This window comes from Microtus ochrogaster, chromosome 8 (genome assembly GCF_000317375.1).
Source record: "Microtus ochrogaster isolate Prairie Vole_2 chromosome 8, MicOch1.0, whole genome shotgun sequence".
Classification (NCBI taxonomy): Eukaryota; Metazoa; Chordata; class Mammalia; order Rodentia; family Cricetidae; genus Microtus; species Microtus ochrogaster.
The window spans coordinates 23,813,896-23,840,331 of NC_022015.1; the positions used below are offsets into that span (position 1 = coordinate 23,813,896).

Below are 26,436 nucleotides of genomic sequence, written 5' to 3' on the forward strand. Positions count from 1 at the left end.
CCTAGAAGGAAGTTTCATCACTGAAGTCAGGCCCTCTGAATTGGGCAATCGCCAAATTGTTCATACCACAACCAATCAAACACACCTAACCTTGTTCCCACAGATTAGCCAGGCCGTTGACAAAGTTCCTTACTTCCTTCATAGCGATTTATAGCAGCAATAGAAGTATACCACCCAGGAGGGCACACCTTCCACCCAGGAACTTATAAATGTCAAGGAATTTCTACTGAAATCGAGAGGAACCTGCACAATGGGGATCTCCACGGTCATCTTCCAAATATGTCTTTTATGGGGTCAAGTTCTTTATTCAGGTATTTTATTTCATTATTTATATTCATGGATTGTGCTTCTGCAAGTCTAGGTCCTGGTGGGTTAGATGAATTTGTTCGTGGCTGTGTGACTGTCCGTCTCAAGAAGGTTATTTGCTAATAACTGTAAATTCTTGCAAGCATGCAGAAGGAATGTTCTGTTTCTGCCTGAGAGCTACAAATGGTGGCTGTGAGAAAAGGCTGCCATTCTGTCGATGTTTTCAGGGAGTCGTTCAATGAAGGGAATGATTGGCCACTCTTAGACGTCCACAGGCTAGGAAAGGCTTATGGGCATTAAAAAGAGGCCTTAAACCTTGCTAAATACACAGGTGGTGTGCTGTGAAGATGGACAGAGACAGCCTTCTGTCAACACTCCGCAAGTGCCTTATCTCTTGTCTGGCTGGCTCTGTGGCCAATATTTGCTGAGCAAAGCTGGGTCAGGTGACTGACAGACAGGACATTGTCACTGTGCTAGTCGCTTTCTTTCACTCAGTTACTCTAACACGGTTTCATGTTCTCCGAGTGTCAAATTATGAGCAAGGAAGACTTAGCTGGCCAGTCCTTGGCACGGTTGAATCTGTGTCATCTCACAGAGGACAAGTCTGTCTACCTGCTTGCTCTCTCTCTCCTCTCTCTCCCTCCTCTCTATCTTTTCTCTCTCTTTCTCTGTCTCTGCCCATCTCTCTTTTCTGTCTCACCGTCTCTGTCTCTCTCTCCTCCCCTACCTCCCCCATTCCTGGATATCTTATCTCTTCATCTCCTCGTACTTCTTTTTTCCTTCCTTCCCTCCTTTGTCTCCTTTCTTTAATCTTCCCTTTCTCCTTCCTTCTTTCCTTCCTTCCTTCCTTCCTTCCTTCCTTCCTTCCTTCCTTCCTTCCTTCCCTTCTTCACACACCCTGACTTCCCCTACTTTGGTGTCACTTTTGGCTACATTTCATATTTTTTTCTAGATATCCAGATGAATTCCATAATGATCACCCTCTCCAGGCTGGGTGAGAGTCTGCTGAAGATGAAAACTCATTTGGGGGATGGCGTTCGTGAGAACACCTTCTCAACACCAAACCCTCAGGCTTGCACTGCTGACCAAGGGGTTCTAGACTGAGGCAGCCTGGAACTAGACAGGCTGTCTTCTTGGAGACTGTGAAATGGGAGGCAGGGCCAGCTTTCAGGGTGACAGTCTTGCTCCGTCCCTGCCCAGTGACCTGCAATCACCAGTCCTGGAGGACAGATAACCAATTGTCTTGTCCTGTCCACAAAGAAACAAATGCAGCAGCACTATGGGGCTGAGGGAGTTTGTTATCTTAACATCTATGCTTATACACAGTTATGCACATGTGCATGCATACAGTTATGTGCATGTGCATGCATGCGTGCCTTCTTGCATGTTTATTCAAGCTTGTGGCTTCAGCGCACAGAGAACTGACCCTCTTCCACATGAGCTTCTCCAATTCAAGCCTGGTGACACCCCAAAGTTAGGCATCATCACCTCCATCGTTCATCTGGGGGACACTAAGGCTCAGGAAACATGCCATCTGGCAGTTGGGCCAGAGTTTGAACCCAGAGTAGGGTCTGTCGTAACTGCGATAGTAGCTGAGGTGGGTACAGCCGTGGCCTCCTCATTCAAGGAGCAGAGGGGGCAAATCTGTTGCACGGGTGACCTCAGTGCTGTACAAAGTCAGGTGCACGGCTCACATTGGGCAGGAGGGTGGCTCTGGCCCCTCTGCTGCTCGGTGACAGAGCCAGGAACACAAGAACATTGTTGGGACAGCAGCGGTGCCACAGCCTCTCTCCTGCAGTAGACCTCAGTGTACGCACTCACAAATGAGGCAATGTCATCTGTTCTACAAAGGGTTCTCAAGGAGTGAGGTCACCCAGGTAGGGCTATCAGGTAGAATAAGCCTCAGGATAATGGATGTCCTATTATAGACATTCCCCTAATGCTGTATCCCTTAGGGTAGTGTGGATCTTGGAATATCTCCCAGAAGAGGAGACTTGGGAATAATCCAAATAAGGATAGGCAGGAGTGGGTAGCAGGGCACTGCCTTGGATTGTCAGTTGTGGCAAAATGCACTGTGAGATGCAGGATGCTGTAGCTGGGCACAGGGAGAGAGTAAGTGGCTGTGGGAACTTGGTGGAACTCGGTGGGATTTTTTGCTATGTTCTTTTAAATCTAAAATTAGCTAAAAAATAAAAAGAAACAAAAAAATCTTTTTAACTTTACCTCCTTTGTTGGCATAACTTTACCTCCATTGTTCGCATTCCTTTCTAGCCAATGTTTTATAGGGTGAGGGAGCCGCCTGTGAACACATTCCTGGCAGGCTCCTTATTTGTACTTAGCCATCCTCAGTGTGGCTGAAGTTGTGTCCTATTTCCTAGGAAAGGCAGGGGAAATCTGAGCGAGGGCTTCCAGGCATTGTGAGTGGTGCTGGTTGGGGAGGCTTCTCTGAGTCGCTGACATAGTAGGCCCCGAATTTGTCAGAGCTGTTCTTTTTCAATTTCATCATTGCTGTGCTAATACATTCCTGGGCACACAGTACGACACTACTGAATGCTACTGAATATGGGGGACCTAAGGCTTCACCACGGTCCCGACTCCAAGCCTGCAGGCTAGCACCTCCCAGTCCCGTGCTGTCTCTGTGTCTCTGCCCCTGCACACTGACATCTTCGTGTCCATGTTCTTGCTGGTTCCTACATTGCTTATTTCACGGAGAGATGTCTATCTGTATACCTGGGCTGTTGGCTTTCAAGTACTAATTCTCCAGTCTCAGCCCCACAGTACCAGGATTGCAACTTAGAGCCACAGTGCCCAGCTCACCTCTGGTTTCCTTTATTCTCCTTATTATAAAGGGTCCTGCAGGTCACTCACTGCACAAAGCTGTGTTTGCTACAGTGCAACTCCAACAGCGCCACCTGTAGCCACAGTCTGCTGACTCTTGCTGCTCTGGTCTCTAGAGCCAGTCTGTTTATCCTCTCCTTCACTAGCTTGTTCTACCTGCTCATTCTGATGGCCGGGGACATTGTCCTCCTTAGGAGACCCTTCCTGATTCATACTCAACCTACTTAGAAACACACATACACAGAAATAGTCATATTTACATAGATACTTGTATGGACAGAAATATACAGAGAGATACATACAACAACACAGAAAAACGTACACATATATTCTCACATACAAATATGCACATGGCAGACAGATGTGATACAGAGACAAAGTTTTACATACAAATAGACATAGGCACACACATATAGGCACACGGACACATTCAAACCCAGACTGATACATAGAGACAGATGTGGACATTAACACACAAGCACACACATACACTGAATGTCATCCAGTGGCATTCACATTCTTACACTGCCTCTCAGCTAGACCTTGCCCCCTGTACAAGACTATCTGTTGGTGTCTTCAGAGGCCTACTTATGCTAGAATTCTCAAGACGGCGGGGAACACACCTCGCTCACTTAGTGCCCAGCTTGGTACATGCACCAAGAGCCTAACAATGTGCCTGGCTCACAAGAGTACATTACAACAAACAGGACAGAGGATATAACTGAGAGCCACCAAACCTCGTGCCTCCTGCCAAACCCTGCTGTTTCCATAATATATACATATACAAACTCACATATATGCACACATGCTAAACCAGGAACAGCATTAACTACAACCTCACCATTCCGGAGAAGTTATCTCAGTCTCCATAGGAAGTTGGTTGGTTCTAAGAATTCCCTTGCTTATACCCAACCCCTCCCATACTCAAGTCTTCCTATAAACTGTTGTGTGACCCACACTTATCCTCCTGCACCCTTCCAGTCCTCCCCAGTTACAGCCCCTGACAGAACACCAAGGCTGTGATGGTCGTTACTGTGCCTCAGTGCTCCTGGGATGAGGGCAGAGTGAAAACTTCTGCCTGCTCAGAACAGGTGCAGGTTTGTTTCCTCATAATTTTGGTCCATTGCCTATGTCATCTGTGAATTAAGTCACGGTGCCTGTGTAATGTGTGACGGATCCCATGGAGTCTGTGTAATCCGTGAAGGAAGCCGTGGGCACTGAGTGCCGATTGGAATCTAGTAAGACTGTTTTACTCTTTTGATCAGTGAAAACAAAACCTCAGTGTTAGACTCTGTCTTCGGGGAGTCTACGCAGCAGAGGTGTAAGAGCTTTCAGTTCAGGACTTGGTGAACCTGACCTTGGGTGTTCCTGGTTGATCAATACATAAGAGTCAGCGCTACTGCTCCCCAGTTAGGGTTTCCCCGGAATTCCTGTGGGTGAAACACACAATCTGAATTTGCTTTATTCTCTTACAGATTCCCAAACAGCCTATCTAACAACTGGTAAGTACTTTGAAAATATGAACTGTATCAGTTTAGAGTTTCCCCTATGCCATAATAAACACTGCCTCACTAAATGTTATCTAACGAGACAAGGAAGCATTAAATAACCCGTGTGTGATCTGGACATGTAATGACAACAGAAGCTTCTGCCAGCTGGAGCATAAAGAGTCAGGTGGTAACACAGGTGCAGTCTTCAATCTGACAGTGCCCCTGCCTCAGATTTCAGTGTGTGTCAGAATCTAATAGATTATCTGATTGCATGGCCTGGGATTCACATCCTTCTCTCAAGGGATTCTAACTTGGAGACCCAAAGTGGCTCAGGTGTCTGTGCTTTGGCAGATGATATGTGACGATAACCTTCCCTTCTCCACACTCTCGGAAATCTCCTGCCTGGCACAAGACTAATATTAGCAAGGTTACAGGGCCATTAGTTTGCTAAGACTTCAAAAAACCCAAGAAAAATAGGTACACATTCTCTCCTCTCTCTCTCTCTCTCTCTCTCTCTCTCTCTCTCTCTCTCTCTCTCTCTCTCTCAGGTCCATGTAGGTCACACTGACCTCAGACTTGCTGTGTAGGCAAGGCTATCTACCCTTGGATGCCTAATCCTCTTACCTCTAATTCCAGAGTTCTGGGATTCACGATGGGCCGCCCTGACCAACTCTTGTTAGTCATATCTGAAATGATGTATACTTCATCTCCAACCAACTTGCTTTTATTTCCTTTTATAAAAAGTTTGATCAGGACCTTGGGCAATGGACATAGCCAAGATTGAGCCACAGATTCCCCTGTCCCTAACAGGAGTGTACAGTGCAGTTGAGGCTAATTTTGTAACCTGTATGAGTTCATTTCTAAATAGTGGGTCCTTTTTCGGCTACTGGTTGGGTTGGGATTCAGTTTGCTTTCTGTTGCTGTGATAAAACCCTGGCCATAAGCAACTTGGAGGGAAAAGGGTTTGTTTGGCTTACAGGTTAGAATTCATCATCTAGTGTAGACAAGGCGGGAGCCCAAGGCAGAAATTGATGTAGAGGCAATGGAGGAGCCCTGCTTGCTGGATTCCTAGGTCATGCTTAGGTAACAATATTATACAGCTCAGGCTCACCTGTCCAGGTCAGTGTGCTGGCATTCCCCCATCAATTATCCAACAAGAGAAATTCCCATAAACATGGCCTTCTGCAGATGTGATTTAGATAAACCCAGCAGTTGAGACTCCTTCAAGTGACTCAGCTGTGGCATTGTGACAGTGGAGCCAGCTAGGACAGGTGGTCAGCCCTGCTGCTGCTCTTGCTGCTGTCTGGTGGAATCCAAGCGCAGCTTTGGGTACAGAATCAGGGATGGAGTGGAGATGACAGGTGCGGGTGTCAAGCTGCTGGGCAAACTCCACCAATCCCCGTCCTTCACCTTCCTTCTCCCCTCTGCCCTTCAGTCAGTTGATGGGTGAAATTAGCTTGAGCCTTGTGTCAGAAAAGCTAGGTGTAAGCACTCACTGGTTCTTCCTTGCACAATAAGAGCTGTTCTTGCAAGGTAAATAATATCATCAAAGCTAGATAACTTGTTATATACCCCAACTCAAAGAGTTTTCATGTATGAAATGGATACATCAGAATTTAAAGTAGAGACTTGAGAAATGACTTAGCCATTAAGAGCTCACACTGAGCTTCAGTTTTTTTTTTTCTTTTTGGTTTTTCAACACAGGGTTTTTCTGTGTAGCTCTGCCTGCCCTGGAAGTTCCTCTGTAAACCAGGCTGGCTTCAACCTCTCAGAGGTCCTCCAGCCTCTGCCGCCTGAGTGCTGAGATTAAAGACTGGTGCCATCACTGCCCAGCATAGTTTTAAGCACCCAGATTGGGCAGCTTATAACCACCTATAACTCCAACACGAGTGGCTCTGACACCCTCTTCTGGCCTCTATGGACACCTGTACTGATGTGCACACACCCACACACAGACACTTGCCCGTGCACATAATTAAAAATAAAACAAATGTTTCACAATTAATAATATTGCACATAATCAATGCCCCACTAATACAGGTAATATGTGCTATTATCATGAAACCTTAATATTTTGAGGTATGTATCATTAATCCCATTTTGCAAATTGTAAAATTAAGACAAAGTTAGATAATTTGTCAATATTTGCATGTCTCAGATTCTGTGGCTGAAAATGGAAAGTTGTGTAGTGGTGTTTTATTTGGATTTAATAAATAAAGTTTTCCTGAAGACCAGAGAGTAGAGCAGCCTCATTGGCCATCCTTATAGACCAGGCAGTGGTGACACACACCTTTAATCTCAGTAACCTCCCTAGCTTGCCATAGATACTGGGCAGTAGTGGTACACACCCTTAATCACAGAACTAGAGAGGATGGGAGGAGACAGCTCTCAGCTCAGTCTCATTCTGAGGTTTTCCTGGAGGCAGAATCATGTTTTCGGACTGAGGTGAGAGCCAGCGTGGCTGTTTGCCAATTTTTTTCCCACTCAGGGCATGCCTATCACTGTCCTGAGGGCTCACCTGTGTTCCCTGGTTTGTGCTTGAGTTTCATCCTGACATAGTACACATATATTTTAGTTACTTCCATGCCCTAAGTGCTTCAGCATTTGCCAGGAATTGTGGTGCACACCTTTAATGCCAGTACTTGGGAGACAGAACCAAGTAGTTTCCTGCAAGTTCAAAGTTCAATATTGTCTACATAAGGATTTATAGTTTAGCCAAATCAAAATGGTGAGATCCCTCAAATTTCTCTCTCTCTTTCTCTCTCTCTCTCTCTCTCTCTCTCTCTCTCTCTCTCTCTCTCTCACACACACACACACCTTTAATGCCAGTACTTGGGAGACAGAACCAAGTAGTTTCCTGCAAGTTCAAAGTTCAATATTGTCTACATAAGGATTTATAGTTTAGCCAAATCAAAATGGTGAGATCCCTCAAATTTCTCTCTCTCTTTCTCTCTCTCTCTCTCTCTCTCTCTCTCTCACTCTCTCTCTCTCTCACACACACACACACACACACACACACACACAGTGTTTCAACATCCTCTCCATCCTCATGAGGGTCAAAAGTGCCATGGTATTCAACTGAAGGAGTCTCCCTCTACAAATTCTTTGCCCAATCAGGGTGAGAGCTTGCAGCTTGCAGACTTCTGTGTGAGTTTATAGGGGAGGCCACAGAGGACCAGTGCCTGTGCCACTGTGCCCCTGGCATGATAAAGCCACTCCCTCCCCCTTGAGTACATGTATTGAGAGAAGCAGAAATGTCCTGGCAGGGACTCAGGGGAAGCCTTGTGACCAACCTCCAGTGAGGGCCAGACTGAAGATGGCAGTTTTCTAGGGGGACATCCACAGAGTGACCAGCAGAGGGCAGCAAGATGGCTCGTTCAGACCCAGAGTGCACCTTGGGATTACTTTAGATACTCAGTTGTCCTTTGCCCATCCCCACCCCATCCCTATGAAGATCTCCAACAGCAGCACCCATCTGACCCCCTCATCTTGTATTCATTCCAAGTTACCACTTGAAACCACAGAGTACTCACAACCACAAAGTAGCCACAGCAAAGGCACACCCAGGATCCTGCTGCCAGCACTCACCTGCTGTCTGTTTCCACACACAAGTAGCCCAGATTTTCACCATGAGTGCCTTACGGGCACCACACCATGCAGAAGCATGCTGCCTACAGACTCCCCCGACATGCTTGTCCTTATGTTGGAAGAGCAGGCTGGAGAAGTAGGGGAGACTTCTGTTAAATGAGTGCCATTGCATCCTTGAATCTGATGAGGATGGAGAGGGTCCTGAACCACTCTGTGTGTGTGTGTGTGTGTGTGTGTGTGTGTGTGTGTGCGCGCGTGCGCGCATGTATGAGCGTGAGACAGGGTCTCACCATGTAACCCTGGCTGAACGGGAACTCCTTATGTAGACAATATTGAACTTGAACTAGCAGAAATCTACCTGGTTCTGCTGCCCAACTGCTTTGCTAAAATGAAACTCAAGGTTCAACCAGGAGAAACAGATGAGTCCTCAAGGTGGCGACGGGCATGAAGCACACCGTTCAGAAGGTATGGCTGTGTATCTGATCTGCAAGTATAGATAAGAACTAGGCAGAGGCAGAGCTGAAAGGAGAGGTCCCAGGGCAGGGTGGTTTCAGGAGGATGGACACAGAGCCTGGTGTGAGCCTTGGTGAGAACTGGGAGGAGAGGTGGAAAGAGAGTTATCAAACTTGATGTCCGCATTCCCAAAACACTGGCCCAGGGTGGCACAGGGTAGCATCTTGGATCCCAATGGAGGAGGAGACCGAGTTCGCAGTGATAGAAATGGAAAACCGGAAGCTGATGGAATGTGAATCTAGAGTCTGCCCTAGACTGTCAGGGTTAAATCAGGACTGTAGAGGTGACACTGAGGATCCCTTGTCTGGAATTTTCCAAAAATGTGGGGTACAGCAGACTGGGAAGATGATGAAGAAGGTACTATTTCAGGTCCAGTGTGGGTAACCACGTAGGACAGCACTGGAGGTCAGAGGAGGAAGGGGCACAAGGCAGTGCCCATGCGGAGCAGCATGGAGCAGCTCCCGCTGTGTCAATGCAGGTTTGCCCCTGAGGCTTGTGAATGGCGGTGACCGGTGTCAGGGCCGGGTGGAGGTCCTCTACCAAGGCTACTGGGGCACCGTGTGTGACGACAGCTGGGACATCCAGGATGCCGAGGTCGTCTGTCGGCAGCTTGGCTGTGGCCATTCAGTATCAGCACCCGGAGGGGCCCGTTTTGGTCAGGGCTCAGGGAACATTCTCTTGGGAGCTGTGTACTGCTCAGGACAGGAACCCTACCTGTCCAGCTGTGAGCATGATGGCTGGTACAACCATGACTGTGGCCACAGGGAGGACGCCGGAGTCGTGTGTTCAGGTAGTGCTGCCGTTGCTTCTAGCTGTTGCATGCGCACTCTTGGGCAACACCGTGCTTACATGTGTACGTGTGCATGTATGCTTGTATGTGCACAGCACACAGCTGCTTATTTGCTTTGCTGTGAGTCATGCCCTAATTGATGTTACATGCTGCATACATCAGTCTCTCTTCATAGACGAAGACACTGAGGCTCTGAGCGTCGCAGGCTGGGAAGTGGTGAGGACAGGCTCTATCTTATCAGAGCTCTCTGATGCCATCACTATGAGGACTGGCGTCAAGATCAGCCTTGACCTAAAGGGCGGTGTCTCTCTCTATAAAGGCAGTAGTCGATGAGGCAACTGCTGGTTCTTATGACCTAAATGTCCAAACTAAATTCAAAGCAAAGAGTGGCCAATATGTCCTCTTTATTGGGTATTAAATGACAAGCAAAAAACACTCTACATGAGGGATGACAAATTCTAGCAATTCAACCAAGCAAATCCCAAAACAAGGTCTCTCATTGATTATATGATATACATTCAAATACCAAGGTATCCTTCAATGTACAAAGAAGTCACCCAGGAAACCAGTCCATTGTGTGTTCCCAAGAGGATTTGCTAGTTTAACCATCGATAGGCCATTGTTCTTGGTCCCAGGGACTGTGTACATGTCACAACAAGCATGGGGTGGCTGTGGTGACTCAAACCCCACCTGAGAATAGTGTTGAAGAAGCAGGCTCCTCCAAGCAGCCACTTTGTGAGCAGGTTTCCTCTGCCATTCTGCAGTAATCTCTGGAAGTCCCCTCTCTTTCTGGTTGGGGCCACTTTCTCAGGCATATTTTAGTGATGGCAAATGTTTATAGTGAGATGTTGTGTTTGAACTACAGAAATAGCCAATAACTTTTTGAATTCAGATTTCATCTGACTGTTTTCTATCTTGTGCTTCGGGTGGGGCTGCTAGTGACCTGGGTGGTATTTGGGATGGAGTAGAAGCAGAGGAGTGGAACGAGGCTGAGGGACAAAAGATGCTCATGGTGACATCTCAGCGGCAAAGCAACAGAAAGATCAGCATCAGATTCAGCAAGGAGAATTGACAGTGTATCAGTGAGAGAAGGCCTTCAGCATGGGAGATGTCAGCTCCAGCTTCTGAGATTCCAATGAAGACTAACATCCAGTGACTTCTTTCTTTCTCATTCTGCAGATGAGACTACAAGCGTGCCCACAGAAGGTAAAATGTTTTATATGGTATCTTTGTGGCCTTATTGTCCCTAGAACCTACAGGCACACCTTTGATACAGTAGATCGGCAGAAGGCAGAGAATGTCGATCTTAATCTCCCAGGGGAAATTTCTCAACAAGATTTCAAGTTTACAAGGCATTTATGCCATGGATTAAATCCCTGTAGGGTGTGGGGATCTTCCTGAAGAGTTATCTGCAAGGGGCTTCAAGGTGTTCTTGTTTCTGGGGTCTGTTGATGATCCACAAAGCCCTTAGGCCCCCATGTTTCACACTGTACCTTGCTCAGCCTATGGAGCTGAGTTTGCCTTTGGTGTCTGGAGAGGAAGACGAAGTCAGCTTAACCTCAACCCTTGTCCTATCCTTCCCTCTGGGCCATAGAAAGCCCCCTGGGAAGTCCTGATGCTCCACCCTTGACATCACAGATGCTGTTTTCCTCTCTGACGTCCTCCAGTGAGAGATGTTGGTGGCACATCAGAACAGTTTAGAGCCTGGCAGCCTGGGCTCTGGGAAGGAAAATCACTTCCTTTCCTCCAGAGGGGTTTTTTGATTCTAGGTCATCAGCAATAACAGTCTCCATCCACACGAAGGCCTCTGGCCAGCCCAAAAATCCTTGGGAATCTAAACGGTGCACAGATCAGCCGTTGTTCTTCCTTAGGCATGTTGGGTATCTCAAGCATGAGTCTTGCTTTATTCTAACTTAGCCATATTTCCCCTCAAGATTCTACCTTCTCTTATTTGTAATAAGTATACAAGAAGAATCCATTTTCTCCTCTGTGTTGGTGCCCCTACAGGACATTCTTAGGTAGCAGATACTCTTTGATGCTTGATAGGCTCTAATGATGGAACTGTATCAGTCAGATTGAAGGGCAAGGGAAGACTGGACAAGTCTCTGACACAGTTCTGCAGGAGAAGCCTTTTCTAGAGCTGTTTGTATCAGGACCTACTGTGTGGGAAGAGGTCAACTTCCTTCATTTCCAGTGACTTGATAGAGGCTGGGTGTTTGACATCAATGGATTCATCTCCAGATATCTCCTCTTGAAGGAGCAGGACCATGTCCTAGAGCCAGGGCACATTTTGAACAATTTACACATGTGTTTTTAAACTAGTATATTATTTAAAAGGGGCATATTAGAAACATTTCCACTAAAGTAAACAGCAATGAACTAGGCATGGTTATACACAGACACACAGACACACACACACTCACTCACAAACACACAATTCAAGCACTTAGGAGACTGAATAAGGAGGATCTTGAGTTTCAGTATAGCCTAGGGTACATGCAGAAACATTGAATTAAAACATATTTATAGCCGGGCGGTGGTTGCGCACGCCTTTAATCCCAGCACTTGGGAGGCAGAGGCAGGCGGATCTCTGTGAGTTCGAGACCAGCCTGGTCTACAAGAGCTAGTTCCAGGACAGGCTCCAAAACCACAGAGAAACCCTGTTTCAAAACACCAAAAAAAATATTTATATACAAAAAATTCAAACAGGCATTCCAACACTTTGCTAGTTTATAGTATATTGGACATAATAGCCAATGCAATTAGATAAGAACAATTAATTAGTTTTTTTAAGGATTTAACATTTTTGCATTGATTCCCCAGATTCAATACAAGCCAAACATAGGCTTTAGAGTTAGAGTCTGTAGGTTAATGCCATTTTCTACAAACATAGCCTTTTAGATTGGGAGAACTCAAGACTATCCAGGTTTCTCCCCCATCTCGAGTCACATGGCATTACACAGTAGAGAGCCTGAATCCCATCCCATCAGCAGTTTTAACTGTACTTGTATGCCTGACCTTTTCTCAATGGAGACTTAACTTCATGTTTCTTTCTCATCCATATATGAACGTGTAGAGATCACCACTCCAGAGCTGACTACCACTGAAATGCCCCCCAGCACTCTACCAATAGGTAACTAAAGTTGTATAAATCTCTCTCTGGTGTAAGTTGTAATGTCAGTGTCAGCCATGCCTTTCTGGACACACTTAATGGGCTCTGTGTGTGTGTGTGTGTGTGTGTGTGTGTGTGTGTGTGTGTGTGTGTGCGTGTGTAGTATTGTGAAATCTTAGAGAAGCTAGGATCGGGTACTGATTGTTGGAGCTTTCCTCTATCGTGACCATTTGTCTCTGTGTGGAGGAGTCAGTCAGCAATGGAGTGGATTTCTCCACGGTCTCTAAATTTAATGTTATGTCAGAAGAAACTCTGGGTTAGAGGATCTAGGTAAGACAAGCTTCCAGAGAGGTTTCCATAGCAAAAGGAGACTGATGATATCTTGTGGGATCCAATCTGAGTTCCTTCAAAGGGTCCCGTTAGTCCAGTGCAAAACCCATGCAGACCTTGGTCTTGTCTAAACATGTTGGGTACTTAATCTTGACTTCAGTAGTAAGTTCACATCAGTTGTCTTGAGACCAGTAGTGACAAAATTTAGGATTCTCTAGTGTGCTGTTATTGAAATCAGAGGGTGAGCTCATGGGGCAGTCTCCTGACCCAGCTCAGCGGGATGAACAATAGCTTCTATTCATGCTTAATACTGTTTTATTGGGCCTGAAAAAACAGTTCTGATAACACATCTCACCCTTGTCTGGGTAAGCAGTCGGTGAGAGCCTTTGGCAAAGATCCAGGAACTTGTCTTCTGCCAGGGAGCTCATCAATCTGTTCCTTTGGTCAGTCAAAGAGCAGTGTGGGTCAGGGTGGGGCTGGATGTACCCGTGTACAGTCTGTGCGTTAGGAGTTGTGGGGCTATGATTTCTCTATGTCCGTGAAAGACCCCACATTGACCAGTATATATTGGTATCCTGAAGCGTGTATGGCATTCAAAGGCCTTAGTTACAAGATGCAGCAGGTGTCTGCCAACCATCCAGGATCAATTCAACCCATGTCAACCCTGCACACACATAGCCCTCCTGGTGACAGACAGACAGACCTTTCCTGTCTAGAACAGAAGCAGCAAGCATTCAGTGAGGGTGCAAGGGCAAGTGATAGGGGTAAGGTCTTTCCAAGACAGGGTGCCCAAAAAGCAACAGTGGCGGGAATCACGTGCTATATTGACTTAAACCCATGAAAGAGCTGTCCAGGAATGCACATGCGCCGTCATCCACACAGGAACAATGAAGGAGAATCCCCTTGTCTTTCCAGGAACAGGGCTTGATTTCGCTGTGAGGCTGGTGAATGGAGGAGACCGGTGTCAGGGTCGCGTGGAGATCTTTTACCAGGGTTCCTGGGGCACTGTGTGTGATGACGGCTGGGACACCAATGATGCCAATGTGGTGTGCAGGCAGCTGGGCTGTGGCTGGGCCGTGTCTGCCCCCGGATATGCCCGGTTTGGACAGGGCACAGGGCCCATTGTCCTGGATGATGTGGCTTGCACAGGGCATGAGTACTATCTGGCAAGCTGCTCCCACCGAGGCTGGCTCTCCCACAACTGTGGACACCAGGAGGACGCTGGCGTCATCTGCTCAGGTATGACCAGACATCCTTAGTTCTCACAGCCTTTAATGGGATATGGTTTGGTCCCTTTTAAGCCCCCCCCCCCCATTCTGGCATTGTTTATTTCTAAGGCTGGTGAATAGCCAGAGCCCTGCCATTCTCGGCCAGTGGTGTTTGTTTTCATTCTTTTTCTCTTTTGGCTCCTTGCTCTTGCAAGCCAGCCGCTGAGCTCCCAAATAAATCACACACAGAGATTTATTCTTGTATTAAGTACTTAGCCTTTTAAAGTTAGCTTTTCTTAACTTAAATGATCCCATCTCTCTTTTGCATCAGAGCTTTTACTTTCCCTATTCCTATACACCTTTCAGTACTTCTTACTCTGTGACTGGCTGTGTAGCAGGGTGTTTGGCCGCCGACCTCTCTTCTCCTTCAGATTTCTCCTCCCATTTATTCTCTCTGCCTGCCAGACCTGCTCATCCTTTCATGCCAAGCTATTGATTATTCAGTCCTTTATTAGATCGGTCAGGTGATTTTTTTTTCATGACAGGGTTTCTCTGTAGCTCTGTAGCCTGTCCTGGAACTAGCTCTTGTAGATCATAGCACCTCAAACTCACAGAGATTCCTCTTCCTCTGCCTACTGAAAGCTGGAATTAAAGGTGTGTGCCACCATCACGTGGCCTAACTGCTCTTTCTAAAGTCCAGGGACACTGTCCCCTTTTAGAAAACCCTTCCTGATTTATACTCAACAGAGTTAGAAACATACACACACACCGCACACACACACGCACATACACACAGGTATACACAGAGATATCATTAAACTTATATAGATTAGTTTGCATAGATAGAAACATACAGGGAGAAATATCCATAAACAGAGAAACACATCTACATATATTCTCGCATGCAAATATTCACATCACAGACAGATATGACACAAAGATACATTTTACACATAAATACACACTCCCCCCACATGCACACCTGCACATAGACATACATTGATATACGAAGCGAAACCGACCCATAGAGACTGATAAGGATGTAGACACACATACACTTTATGTTATCCACTGGCCATTCCTATTCTTCCACTACATCTCAGCTAACATTTGCCCCCTGTACAAGACTGTCTGTTGATGTCTTCAGGGACCTGACTATGCTGGAAGTCTCTGGATGGCAGGGAACACACCTTGTCCACTTAGTGCCAAATTTGGTGTATGAACCAAGAGCCTAACAGGGTGCCTAGCTCACACAAATGTATATCAACAAGCAGGACAGAGGACATAATTGTGAGTACTCAAACTCAGGCCTTCTTCCAGACCTGAGCAGCCCTGCTGTTTCCATAATATGTGCATATACATACACAAACATACCCACACATATGTTAAACCAGGAACAACACTAACTACATCCTCACCATTCCTGAGCAATTATCTCAGTCTCCATAGGAGGTTGGTTCTAAGAACTCCCTTGCTTATACTCAAACCCTTCCATACTCAATCTTTACAAACTGTTGTGTGACCCACATGTCTCCCGCATTTTTACAGTCATTCCCAGTTACAGCCCCTGATAGAACACCAAGGCCGTGTAGGTTGTTGCTGTAACTCAATGCTCCTGGGGTGAGGGCAGAGTGAAAGTTTCTGCCTGCTCAGTACAGGTGCAGGGGTTCCCCCATTTTATGATCCACTGCCTGTGTAATCCATGAAGGAAGCAATAGATACAGAGTGCTGATTGGAATATTACTAAGGCTGTTTTGCTCTTTTGACCAAGAAAAATGGAATCTCAGTGTTAGATTTTGCCTTTGGGGAGCCCACACAGCAGAGGTGTAAGAGCTTTCTGTTCAGGGGTTGGTGGACTTGACCTTGGGTGTTCCTGGTTGATCAATGCATATGAGTCAGCACTATTGCTCCCCACTTAGGTTTTCCCTGAGATTCCTGTGGGTGAAACACACAATCTGAATTTGCTTTATTCCCTTACAGATACCCAAACAACCTATCCAACACCTGGTAAGTACTTTGAAAAGATGAACTGTATCAGTTTAGAGTTTCCCCTATGCCATAATAAACACTGCCTCACTAAATGTTATCTACTGAGACAAGGAAGCATTAAATAACCCGTGTGTGATCTGGACATGTAATGACAACAGAAGCTTCTGCCAGCTGGAGCATAAAGGGTCAGGTGGTAATACAGGTGCAATCTTCAATCTGATACTGTCCCTGCCTCGAATTTTAGTATGTGTCAGAATTTAATAGAATATCTGATTGCATTGTCTGAAATTCATATCCTTCCCTCATGGAATTCTGACTTGGAGACCCAGAGTGGCTTAAGGGTCTGTACTTTATCAGATGATGTGTAAGGATAACCTGCCCTCCTCCACGCTCTGGGAAATCTGCGTGGTACAAGGCTAATAAGACTTTAAGACTTGCAAGCATATAGGCCCATTAGTTTGCTACACCTTCAAAAAACAAAAAAAAAAATGTGTCCATGCTATTTATTTAATTATTTATTTTGACACCCATATAGCCCAGGCTGGTCTCAGACATGGTGTATAAACAAGGCCACTTCAGAATATAGTCAGGCTGAAAGAGATATAGTGAGACTGTAGGCAGAGTCAGGGAGAATCCATGTACCCACTGCAGGAGATAGACATGAGATACCAGACAGAGCCAGTAGTCCACAACCATATGGCGATACACAAATTAATAGAAATGGGTTGTTTTAAGATGTAAGACCTAGCTAGAAATATGCATAAGCTAATAGGCCAAGGAGTGTTTTAATTCACAACAACAACAACAACAACAACAAAACAAGGCCACTTGAACTCCTGATACCCTTGCTTCTAGTTCAGGAGATCCAGGATTCCAGGAGTGTGCCACCATGCTCAACTCTTGTTTATCATATCTGAAATGTTGTATACTTCATCTACAGCCCACTTGTTTTTAATTTCCTTTTGTAAAAAAATCATTTTGACCAAGTACTTGGGCAGTGCACACAGCCATGACTACACCACAGATCACCCTATACCCAGAAGAGTGTACAATGCATTTGAAGCTAACTTTGTAACCAGAAGGAGTTCATTTCTAAGCAGTGAACCCTCTTCTAAACTTTGGTTTTTCTTCAGGCTAGTGAATCCCAGAAGTGACATCTAAGGCCTTCTCCTTTATTCTTAGTCTCTGATTATTGGCTACTCATTGGATTGGTATCCAGTGGGCTTTCTGCTGCAGTGATAAAACACTGGCCACAAGCCACTTTGGGGAGGAAGGGTTTATTTAGCTTAAAGTTTATTGTCTATCATCCAGTGAAGCCAGGGCATGAGCCCAGGGCAGAGGAGCCAGAGGCAGGACCTGATGCAGAGGCCTTACAGGATTCCTGCTTGCTGACTTCCAAGCTCATACTTAGCCAGCAATTTTATACTATACAGGCTCATCTGATAAGGTCAGTGGGATGGCATTCTAAAGCTGCTGAGTGGCGGTGACCAGTGTCAGGTTGGGTGGAAGTCCTGTACAAAGGCTACTGGTGCACTGCATTTAATGACTGCTGGGACATCCAGGATGCCGAGGTCGTCTGATGGCAGCTTGGCTGTGACCATTCTGTATCAGCACCTGGAGGGGCCCACTGTGTGAGGCCTCAGAGAACATTCTCTTTGGAGCTGTGTGTGATCAGAATGGGAACCCTACCTGCTCAGCTGTTAGCATGATGGCGGATACAAACATGACTCTGGCCACAGGGAAGACGCCAGAGTCACATTCATTACCTAATTCTGACCCCAAGTCAGCAGATTTAACTCTACTTGCACGTCTCTGGTTTTCTCAACGGAGACTTGATTTCATATTTTCCATTTTCCTCTCCAATCTGTATCCGAACACGCAGAGCCGACCACTCCAGAGCCTTTCACCACCGCAGATGTGACCACCACTCCTCCTGACACAACAGTAGGTAAGGAAATGGTAGAAATGTTTCTCTGTAGGTGGTAATGCTAGTGTCATTCATGATGTTGGCTTTCTTGAGACACACAAGGGTGTGTGTGTGTGTGTGTGTGTGTGTGTGTGTGTGTGTAGTGAAAACTTAAAGAAAGTGGGATTGACTCCTGATCCACGGGGCTTTCCTTTACTGAGGCACCTGTAGCTTCCCATTTGTCTCTCTCTGTGTAGAGGAGACAGTCAGCATGGGGTGGGTTTCTGATTTCCATAGTCTCTAAATTTAATGTTATGTCAGAAGAATCTGTGTTAGAGGATCATCATAAGACAAGCTTCCAGAGAGGTTGCCGTGGCAAAAGGAGACTGATGATATATTATGGGATCCATTCTGAGTCCCTTCAAAGGGGTCCCTTGCAGATCAGTGCAAAACCCATGCGGATCTTTGTCTTGTCTAGACTGGTTGGGTACTTGAAGCTTGACTGCAGTGGTAAGTTCACATCAGTGGTCCTGGTAACCAGCAGCGACAAAGTTCGGGGTTCTCTAGTGTGCTGTTATTGTAGACAGAAGGTGAGCCCATGGGGCAGTCTCCTGACCCAGCTCAGTTGGGTGAGCAATAGCCTCTATTCATGTTGAATACTGTTTTATTGGGCCTGAAAAACCAGTTCTGATCTCACATCTTACCCTTGTCTGGGTAAGCAACTGATGGAAGCCTTTGCCAAGAACTCATGAACTTGTCTCCTGCCAGGGAGCTCATCAATCTGTCCCTTTTGTCTGTCGGAGAAAAACCTCCTCTACCTTATGCTCTAGCAATGACAGGTGTGGGGCTGGATGTGCCTGAATGCAGTCCGTGTGTTAGGAGTTGTGGGGCTGTGATTGCTTTCTCTCTCCTTGAAACACCCCACATTCTCTAGTGTATGTCATCATCCAGAAGAGTGTATGGCACTCAGAAGCATAAGTTACAGGATTCAGCAGGTGTCTGCCAACCATCCAGGATAGATTCAACCCATGTCAGCCCTGCACACACATAGTCTTCCTGGTAACAGAAACACCATTCCCCCTAGAACAGAAGTAGCAAGAATTCAGTGGGAATGCAGGGGCAAGAGATAGGGGTAAGGTCTTTCCAAGACAGGGTGCCCAAAAAGCAACAGGGGAGGGGCTCACGTGCTGTATTGACTTCAACCCCATGAAAGAGCTGTCCAGGAATGCACATGCGCCGTCATCCACACAGGAACAATGAAGGAGAATCCCCTTGTCTTTCCACGAACAGGGCTTGATTTCCCTGTGAGGCTGGTGAATGGAGGAGACCGGTGTCAGGGTCGCGTGGAGATCTTTTACCAGGGTTCCTGGGGCACTGTGTGTGACGACGGCTGGGACACCAATGATGCCAATGTGGTGTGCAGACAGCTGGGCTGTGGCTGGGCCGTATCTGCCCCCGGAAATGCCCGGTTTGGACAGGGCACAGGGCCCATTGTCCTGGATGACGTGGACTGCACAGGGCACGAGTACCATCTGGCAAGCTGCTCCCACCGAGGCTGGCTCTCCCACAACTGTGGACACCAGGAGGACGCTGGCGTCATCTGCTCAGGTATGACCAGAGATCCTTAGTTCTCAAGCCATTACTGGGATATGGTTTGGTCCCTTTTAACAACCCCGGAACTCCACTCCGGCCATGTGCATCTCAGCCCTCTAAGACAGGTGAATACCGAGGTCACTGCCCTTCTCAGCTGGTGGTGGTGTTTTTATTCTTTTTCTTTTTTGGCTCCTTGCTCTTTCGGAGGCCTCCCACCCAGCTCCCAAATAAATCACACACAGTGGATTATTTTTTCTTATAAATGCCTGTCCTTAGCTTGGCTTTCTGAGCCAGCTTTTCTTAATTTCAATTATCCCATCTGTCTTTTTCCTCTGGCCTTTTCCCGTCGTTATTTCTGTAGACCTTCTTTATTTCTCGTTCTGTAGTTTGCTATGTAGTTGGGTGACTGGCTGCTACATCCTCCTTTTTTTCTCTTGCTTCTTTATCCTCTCAATTTTTCTGTTTAATTCTCTCTGCTTGCCTGCCCCACTGATCCGTTCCTGCCAAGTTATTGGCCACATTCAGCTCTTAATTAGACTAATCATGTGTTTTGGAGAGGAAATGCAAAATAGCTTCACAGAGGTAAATAAATATAATGTAAAAAAACAACACATCTTCCCATCATTGAAGCAAATTTTCCACACCACAAACCAATGAAACTCATCTCAACATAATATTGGACAGCATTGAGTCAGGGCCTTCACAACCCTCTCAGTTCTCCAGGGCTCCAGCATTCATGTGAGACAGATAATTCATGGAAGAGCAGCATCAGGCCCCAGACTTGAGAAAGCAACAGGGTCAGCACGCACACCCTCCTGCAAGGTGTAACCTAGTCCTGGTTTGCAGAGATGTAACCAGTTTCTGTAAGACTTTGCAGTGCTCAGAAGGCAAAGCAGTACAGCAAACTCACGTCTTTGCTGCCAGTGTTTCCCCGCATCCTTCTCAGAAGCACTGCAGAGAGAACCTTTTGGGAAAACTTCAGTACTCTGTCCTCTCTTCCCGCTGTACTAATATCAGGGTTCTCCCAGATTCTGGCTCAAAAGCCCAATCATGAACACAGGGGAAGTTACAAAGGACTGTTGAGGGTCGGGTATGGCAGGGTGGTCATATGTCATGTGTCCCCAAGCCACATGGAAAGATGTAGTGAAGCAGGAGAGAGAGAACCGCGAGCATTGCTAGAGTCCTACAGAGTCCTAGTCCTGTGAGTGTGGTCCTTTAGGTGGTCATCACTCATTGCCGAGGGTACCCTTGGCTGTCTATCTGCATCACAATGCAGAGCCTTGCTGTTCTGTCCCAGAGGTGGTGGTGACTTTCTTACTTGCATTTAGAAAGCTGCAGAAGCCAAGGTCCCATCCGGGGCAGTGGAATACAGGGTAGAACTCCATGAACTACTGCATAGCTCATGGCTCCTTCTGGAAGCCCCTGCCCTTCCATTCCAGCCTCTGCTAGGTTTGTGAAAATGCTGAGTCTGTCCTCCCTGTGATCTTGGTGAAATTCCAGGCACTTTGTTTCTTCCTGTCCTTCTACTTCACAGGTGACCATTCCACACCTAGCTTGGGTGAGTCTCCACAATTAGAACTGGAGCGTCCCAGTTCTCCTGGTCACTTTTGAAATCAGGCTCTTTCCGTTAGCACTAGGGCATCAGAGGACACCTGCTACTCACCTCGTCGGAGTTTTCCTACATATGTTACTATCTATGTGATTATCCTTGGTCTTTGCCTATTCAAGGCTGATGAAGTCTGCCTATGAATTGTTGTGTGAATACACCACTGGGCATATAGAACCCCACTGTTGAATGCTATTGAACATGGAGGGCTGGAGGCCTCACCATGGTACTGACTACAAGCCTGCAGGGTGGCACCTCATGATCCCATGTTATGTCTCCTGTGTCTTTGTGTCTCTGTTCGTTCATGTTGACTTCTCTGTCTTTCATGTTCTTTCTGTTCTCAACATTGCTTGTCTCTCAGAGACATGTCTATCTGTGTAACCCTCGCTGCTGGCCTTCAAGTACTAAATTCTCCAGCCTCAGCCCCACAGTACCAGGATTGCAACTTTGAAACACCGTGCTCAGCACACCTTCTGGTTTTCTTTATTCTCCTTATTATAAAGGGTCCTGCAGGTCACTCACTGCACAAAGCTGTGTTTGCTACAGTGCAACTCCAACAGCGCCACCTGTAGCCACAGTCTGCTCACTCTTGCTGCTCTGGTCTTTAGAGCCAGTCTGTTTATCCTCTCCTTCACTAGCTTCTTCTACCTGCTCATTGATGGCCAGGGACATTGTCTCCCTTAGAATACCCTTTCTGATTATATATACTCAATATACTTAGAAATATGAATACACACACAAACACGCACATATAGACAGATACACACACATACATAAGTAGATATACACAGAGATATAACCAAACTTCCTTAGATACTTCCATGGATAGAAACATTCGGAGAATACATACCTGAACACAAAAACTTATGTGTAATCTGTGAAGGAAAAGGTGGACACAGAGTACCCATTGGGATATTACTAAGGCTGTTTTTCTCTTTAGCAATGAAATCAAACCTCAGTGTTAGACTGTCTTTGGGGAGCCCACACAGCAGAGGTGTAAGAGCTTTCTGTTCAGGGGTTGGTGCACTTGACCTCGGATTTTCTGGTTGATCAATGCATAAGAGTCAGCGCTATTGCTTCCCAGTTAGGTTTTCCCTGGGATTCCTGTGGGTGAAACACACAATCTAAATTTGCTTTATTCCCTTACAGCTTCTCAATCAAGCTATACAACACCTTGTAAGTACTTTGAAAAGACGAACTGTATTAGTTAGAGTTTCCCCTATGTCATAATAAACATTGCCTCACTAAGTGTTATCTACTGAGACAAGGAAGCATTAAATAATCTGTGTTTGATCTGGACATGTAATGACAACATAAAGGGTCAGGTGGTAACACAGGTGCAGTCTTCAATCTGACAGTGCCCCTGCCTCAGATTTCAGTGTGTGTCAGAATCTAATAGATTATCTAGTTGCATGGCCTGGGATTCACATCCTTCCCTCAAGGGATTCTGACTTGGAGACGCAGAGTGGCTCAGGGGTCTGTGCTTTGTCGTCCTCCACACTTAGGGGAAACTTCTGCCTGGCCCAATGTTAATAAGGTGTTAATTTTAGCACGATTATAGGGCCATTTGTTTGGTAAGACTTCACAAAGCAAGAAAAGCCTAAATATAGTTTTCATCTATTTAGTTTTTTGAGGCCCATTTAGCTCATAGGAGTCTCAGACTTGCAAGGCTACCTACCCTAGGAGTCCTCATCCTATACCTCAATTCCATATTTCTGGGATTCCAGAAGTTTGTTTTTCTGCCCAGCTCTTGTTTATTATACCTGAAATGATATATACCCAACCTTCAGCCCACCTGGTTTTATTTCCTTTTGCAATATAAATCATTTTGATCAAGACCTTGGGCATTGGACATAGCCAAGCTTGAAACTACAGATTCCCCTACCTCAACAGGAGTGTACAATGCAGTTGAGGTTAGTTTTGTATCTTTTATGAGTCGATATTTAAACAGTGCATTCTTTTCTAATCTGAGTTTGGTCTTTCTTTAGATTATCCATACCAAGATCCAACAATGAATGGTAAGGCTTTTTTCTTTGCTCTTAGTCTCTTGCTTTAGTCTTCTGGTTGAGTTGAGGTCCTGTTTGCCTTCTGTTGCTGTGATAAAACACTGGCCATAAGCAACTCGGTGGGGAAAGGGTTTATTTGACTCACAGGTTAGAGTTCATCATTTAGTGTAGACAAGGCGGGAGCCCAAGGCAGAAATTGATATAAAGGCAATGGAGGAGCCCTGCTTGCTGGATTCCTAGGTCATCCATAGCTAGCAAAATTATACAGCACAGTCTCACCTGTCCAGGTCAGGGTGCTGGCATTCCTCCATTAATTATCCAACAAGAGTAATTCCCATAAACATGGCCTTCTGGAAGTGTGATTGAGATAAACCTAGCAGTTGAGACTCCTTCAAGTGACTCAGCTGTGGCATTGTGACAGTGGAGCTAGCTAGGACAGGAGGTCAATCCTGCTGCTGCTTTTGCTGCTGTCTGGTGGGATCCAAGTGCAGCTTTGGGTACAGAATCAAGGATGTAGTGGAGATGAGAGGCGTAGGTGTCAAGCTGCTGGGCAAACTCCACCAATCCCTGTCCTTCACCTTCCTTCTCCCCTCTGCCCTTCAGTCAGTAGATGTATGAAATTAGCTTGAGCCTTGTGTCAGAAAAGCTAGGTGTAAGCACTCACTGGTTCTTCCTTTGTGCAATATGGGCCATTCTTGCAAATAGCACAATCAAAGCTAGATAACTTGATATACACCCCAACCCTAAATAGTTTCATGTATGAAATAAATACATTGAAAGGTAAAGAGAAAACTGGACAGTTGGTACAGTTATTTATACCACACACTGTACATATGTTTAGTTTTTTTCTTCTTTGTCTTTTTGAGGAAGGGTTTTTCTGTGTAACTACAGATGTCCTGAAATTTGAATTTGTTCTATAGACCAGGCTAGCCTTGAATGCACAGAGATTCTCCAGTCTCTGCCTCCCAAGTTCTGGGATTTAAGGCCACTGCTCAGCATAGATTTAAGCACCCAGTTTAGGCAGTTTATAACCACCTATAACTCCAACACGAGTGGCTCTGACACCCTCTTCTGGCCTCTATGGACACCTGTACTGATGTGCACACACCCACACACAGGCACTTGCCCATGCGCATAATTAAAAATAAAACAAATGTTTCACAATTAATAATATCGTACATAATCAATGCCCAACTAATACAGGTAATATGTGCTATTGTCATGAAACCTTAATATTTTGAGGTATGTATCATTAATCCCATTTTGCAAATTGTAAAATTAAGACAAAGTTAGATAATTTGTCAATATTTGCATGTCTCAGATTCTGTGGCTGAAAATGGAAAGTTGTGTAGTGGTGTTTTGTTTGGATTTAATAAATAAAGTTTTCCTGAAGACTAGAGAATAGAGCAGCCACACTGGCCATCCTTATAGACCAGGCAGTGGTGACACACACTTTTAATATCAGTAACCTCCCTAAGCTTGCCATAGATACTGGGCAGTAGTGGTACACACCCTTAATCATAGAACTAGAGAGGATGGGAGGAGACAGCTCTTAGCTCAGTCTCATTCTGAGGTTTTCCTGGAGGCAGAATCACGTTTTCAGACTGAGGGCAGTAATTGATGTGGCAGCTGCCAATATGTTGGGCCCATGGATGTGTGTCCATTCCACCTTGACTGGTGGTCAGAGAGTTTGAGCTTGTTTTGCTCTTCCAAAGTTGTTGACAACAGGTGCCTACAAAACAAAGAAGTCTTGACCTAGGGTGTGGTCAGTTAGTATTTTGAGTACAGATGTGTATTTGCTCCATATGGACCAAAGGGAAGAGATGCTCTGTCTATTCGTCATATTTGTAAAGCAAATCAAGGCAAAGAGTAGCCAATATGAAGTATTAAATGACAAGCTCTAAACACTCCACCAGAGGGATAACAAATTCTCCCAGATTCAACCAAGCAAATCCCAAGACAAGGTATCTCATTGATTAATGATGCTAATACCCATTTAAATATCAAGGCATCCTTTAGTCGACGAAGAAGTCACCCAAGAAACCAGTTGTGTGTCCACAAGAAGATTTGCTAGTTTAACCATCAATAGGCAGCTGTTCTGTGGTCCCCGGGACTGTGTACATGTCACGACAAGCATGGGGTGGCTGTGGTGATCCAGATGCCACCTGAGAATAGTGTTGAAGAAGCAGGCTCCTCCAGTCAGCCACTTTGTGAGCAGGTTTCCTCTGCCATTCTGCAGTAATCTCTGGAAGTCCCCTCTCTTTCTGGCTGGGGCCACTTTCTCGATGGCAAATGTTTATAGTGAGATGTTGTGTTTGAACTACAGAAATAGCCAGATAACTTTTTGAATTCAGATTTCATCTGACTGTTTTCTATCTTGTGCTTCGGGTGGGGCTGCTAGTGACCTGGGTGGTATTTGGGATGGAGTAGAAGCAGAGGAGTAGAACGAGGCTGAGGGACAAAAGATGCTCATGGTGACATCTCAGCGGCAAAGCAACAGAAAGATCAGCATCAGATTCAGCAAGGAGAATTGACAGTGTATCAGTGAGAGAAGGCCTTCAGCATGGGAGATGTCAGCTCCAGCTTCTGAGATTCAAATGAAGACCAACATCCAGTGACTTCTTTCTTTCTCATTCTGCAGATGTTATCTATGAGACTACAAGCGTGTCCACAGAAGGTAAAACGTTTTATATGGTATCTTTGTGGCCTTATTGTCCCTAGAACATACAGGCTCACCTCTGATCCTGTATTTAGGCAGAAGGCAGAGGATGAGAGTCTTAAGCTCCCTGAAGTAATTTCTGGACAATGTTTCAAGTTTACAAGGCATTTATGCCATGGATTAAATCCATGTATGGTGTGGGGATCCTTCTGAAGAGTTTTCTGCAAGGAGCTCCAAAGTGTTCTGGTTTCTTGGGGTCTGTTGATGATCCTCAGAGCTCTGAGGCCCCCATGTTCCACCACGTACATTGGTCTGCCTAGGATGCTGAGTTTGGCCTTGGTACCTGGAGAGGAAGACAAAGTTAACCTCCCCTCTTGTCATATCCTTCCCTCTGGGCCATAGGAAGTCCCCTGGGAAGTCCTGATGCTCCACCCTTGACATCACAGATGCTGTTTTCCTCTCTGACGTCCTCCAGTGAGAGATGTTGGTGGCACATCAGAAC

At 45.9% G+C, this 26,436-nt stretch overlaps 1 protein-coding gene across 1 annotated transcript in view; it reads left to right on the top strand.

The window, feature by feature from the left end:
- The first annotated feature begins 250 nt into the window (after positions 1–250).
- The window catches only part of LOC101989468 (deleted in malignant brain tumors 1 protein), a 56,563-nt gene continuing 30,377 nt past the window's right edge, over positions 251–26,436 (top strand). The window contains exons 1-8 of the mRNA XM_026781314.1: positions 251–311; positions 9,184–9,306; positions 13,883–14,206; positions 16,156–16,182; positions 18,047–18,112; positions 19,361–19,678; positions 22,419–22,445; positions 25,917–25,952. Coding sequence (XP_026637115.1) covers positions 251–311; positions 9,184–9,306; positions 13,883–14,206; positions 16,156–16,182; positions 18,047–18,112; positions 19,361–19,678; positions 22,419–22,445; positions 25,917–25,952 — 982 coding nt within the window. The remainder of the gene's footprint in view (positions 312–9,183; positions 9,307–13,882; positions 14,207–16,155; positions 16,183–18,046; positions 18,113–19,360; positions 19,679–22,418; positions 22,446–25,916; positions 25,953–26,436) is intronic.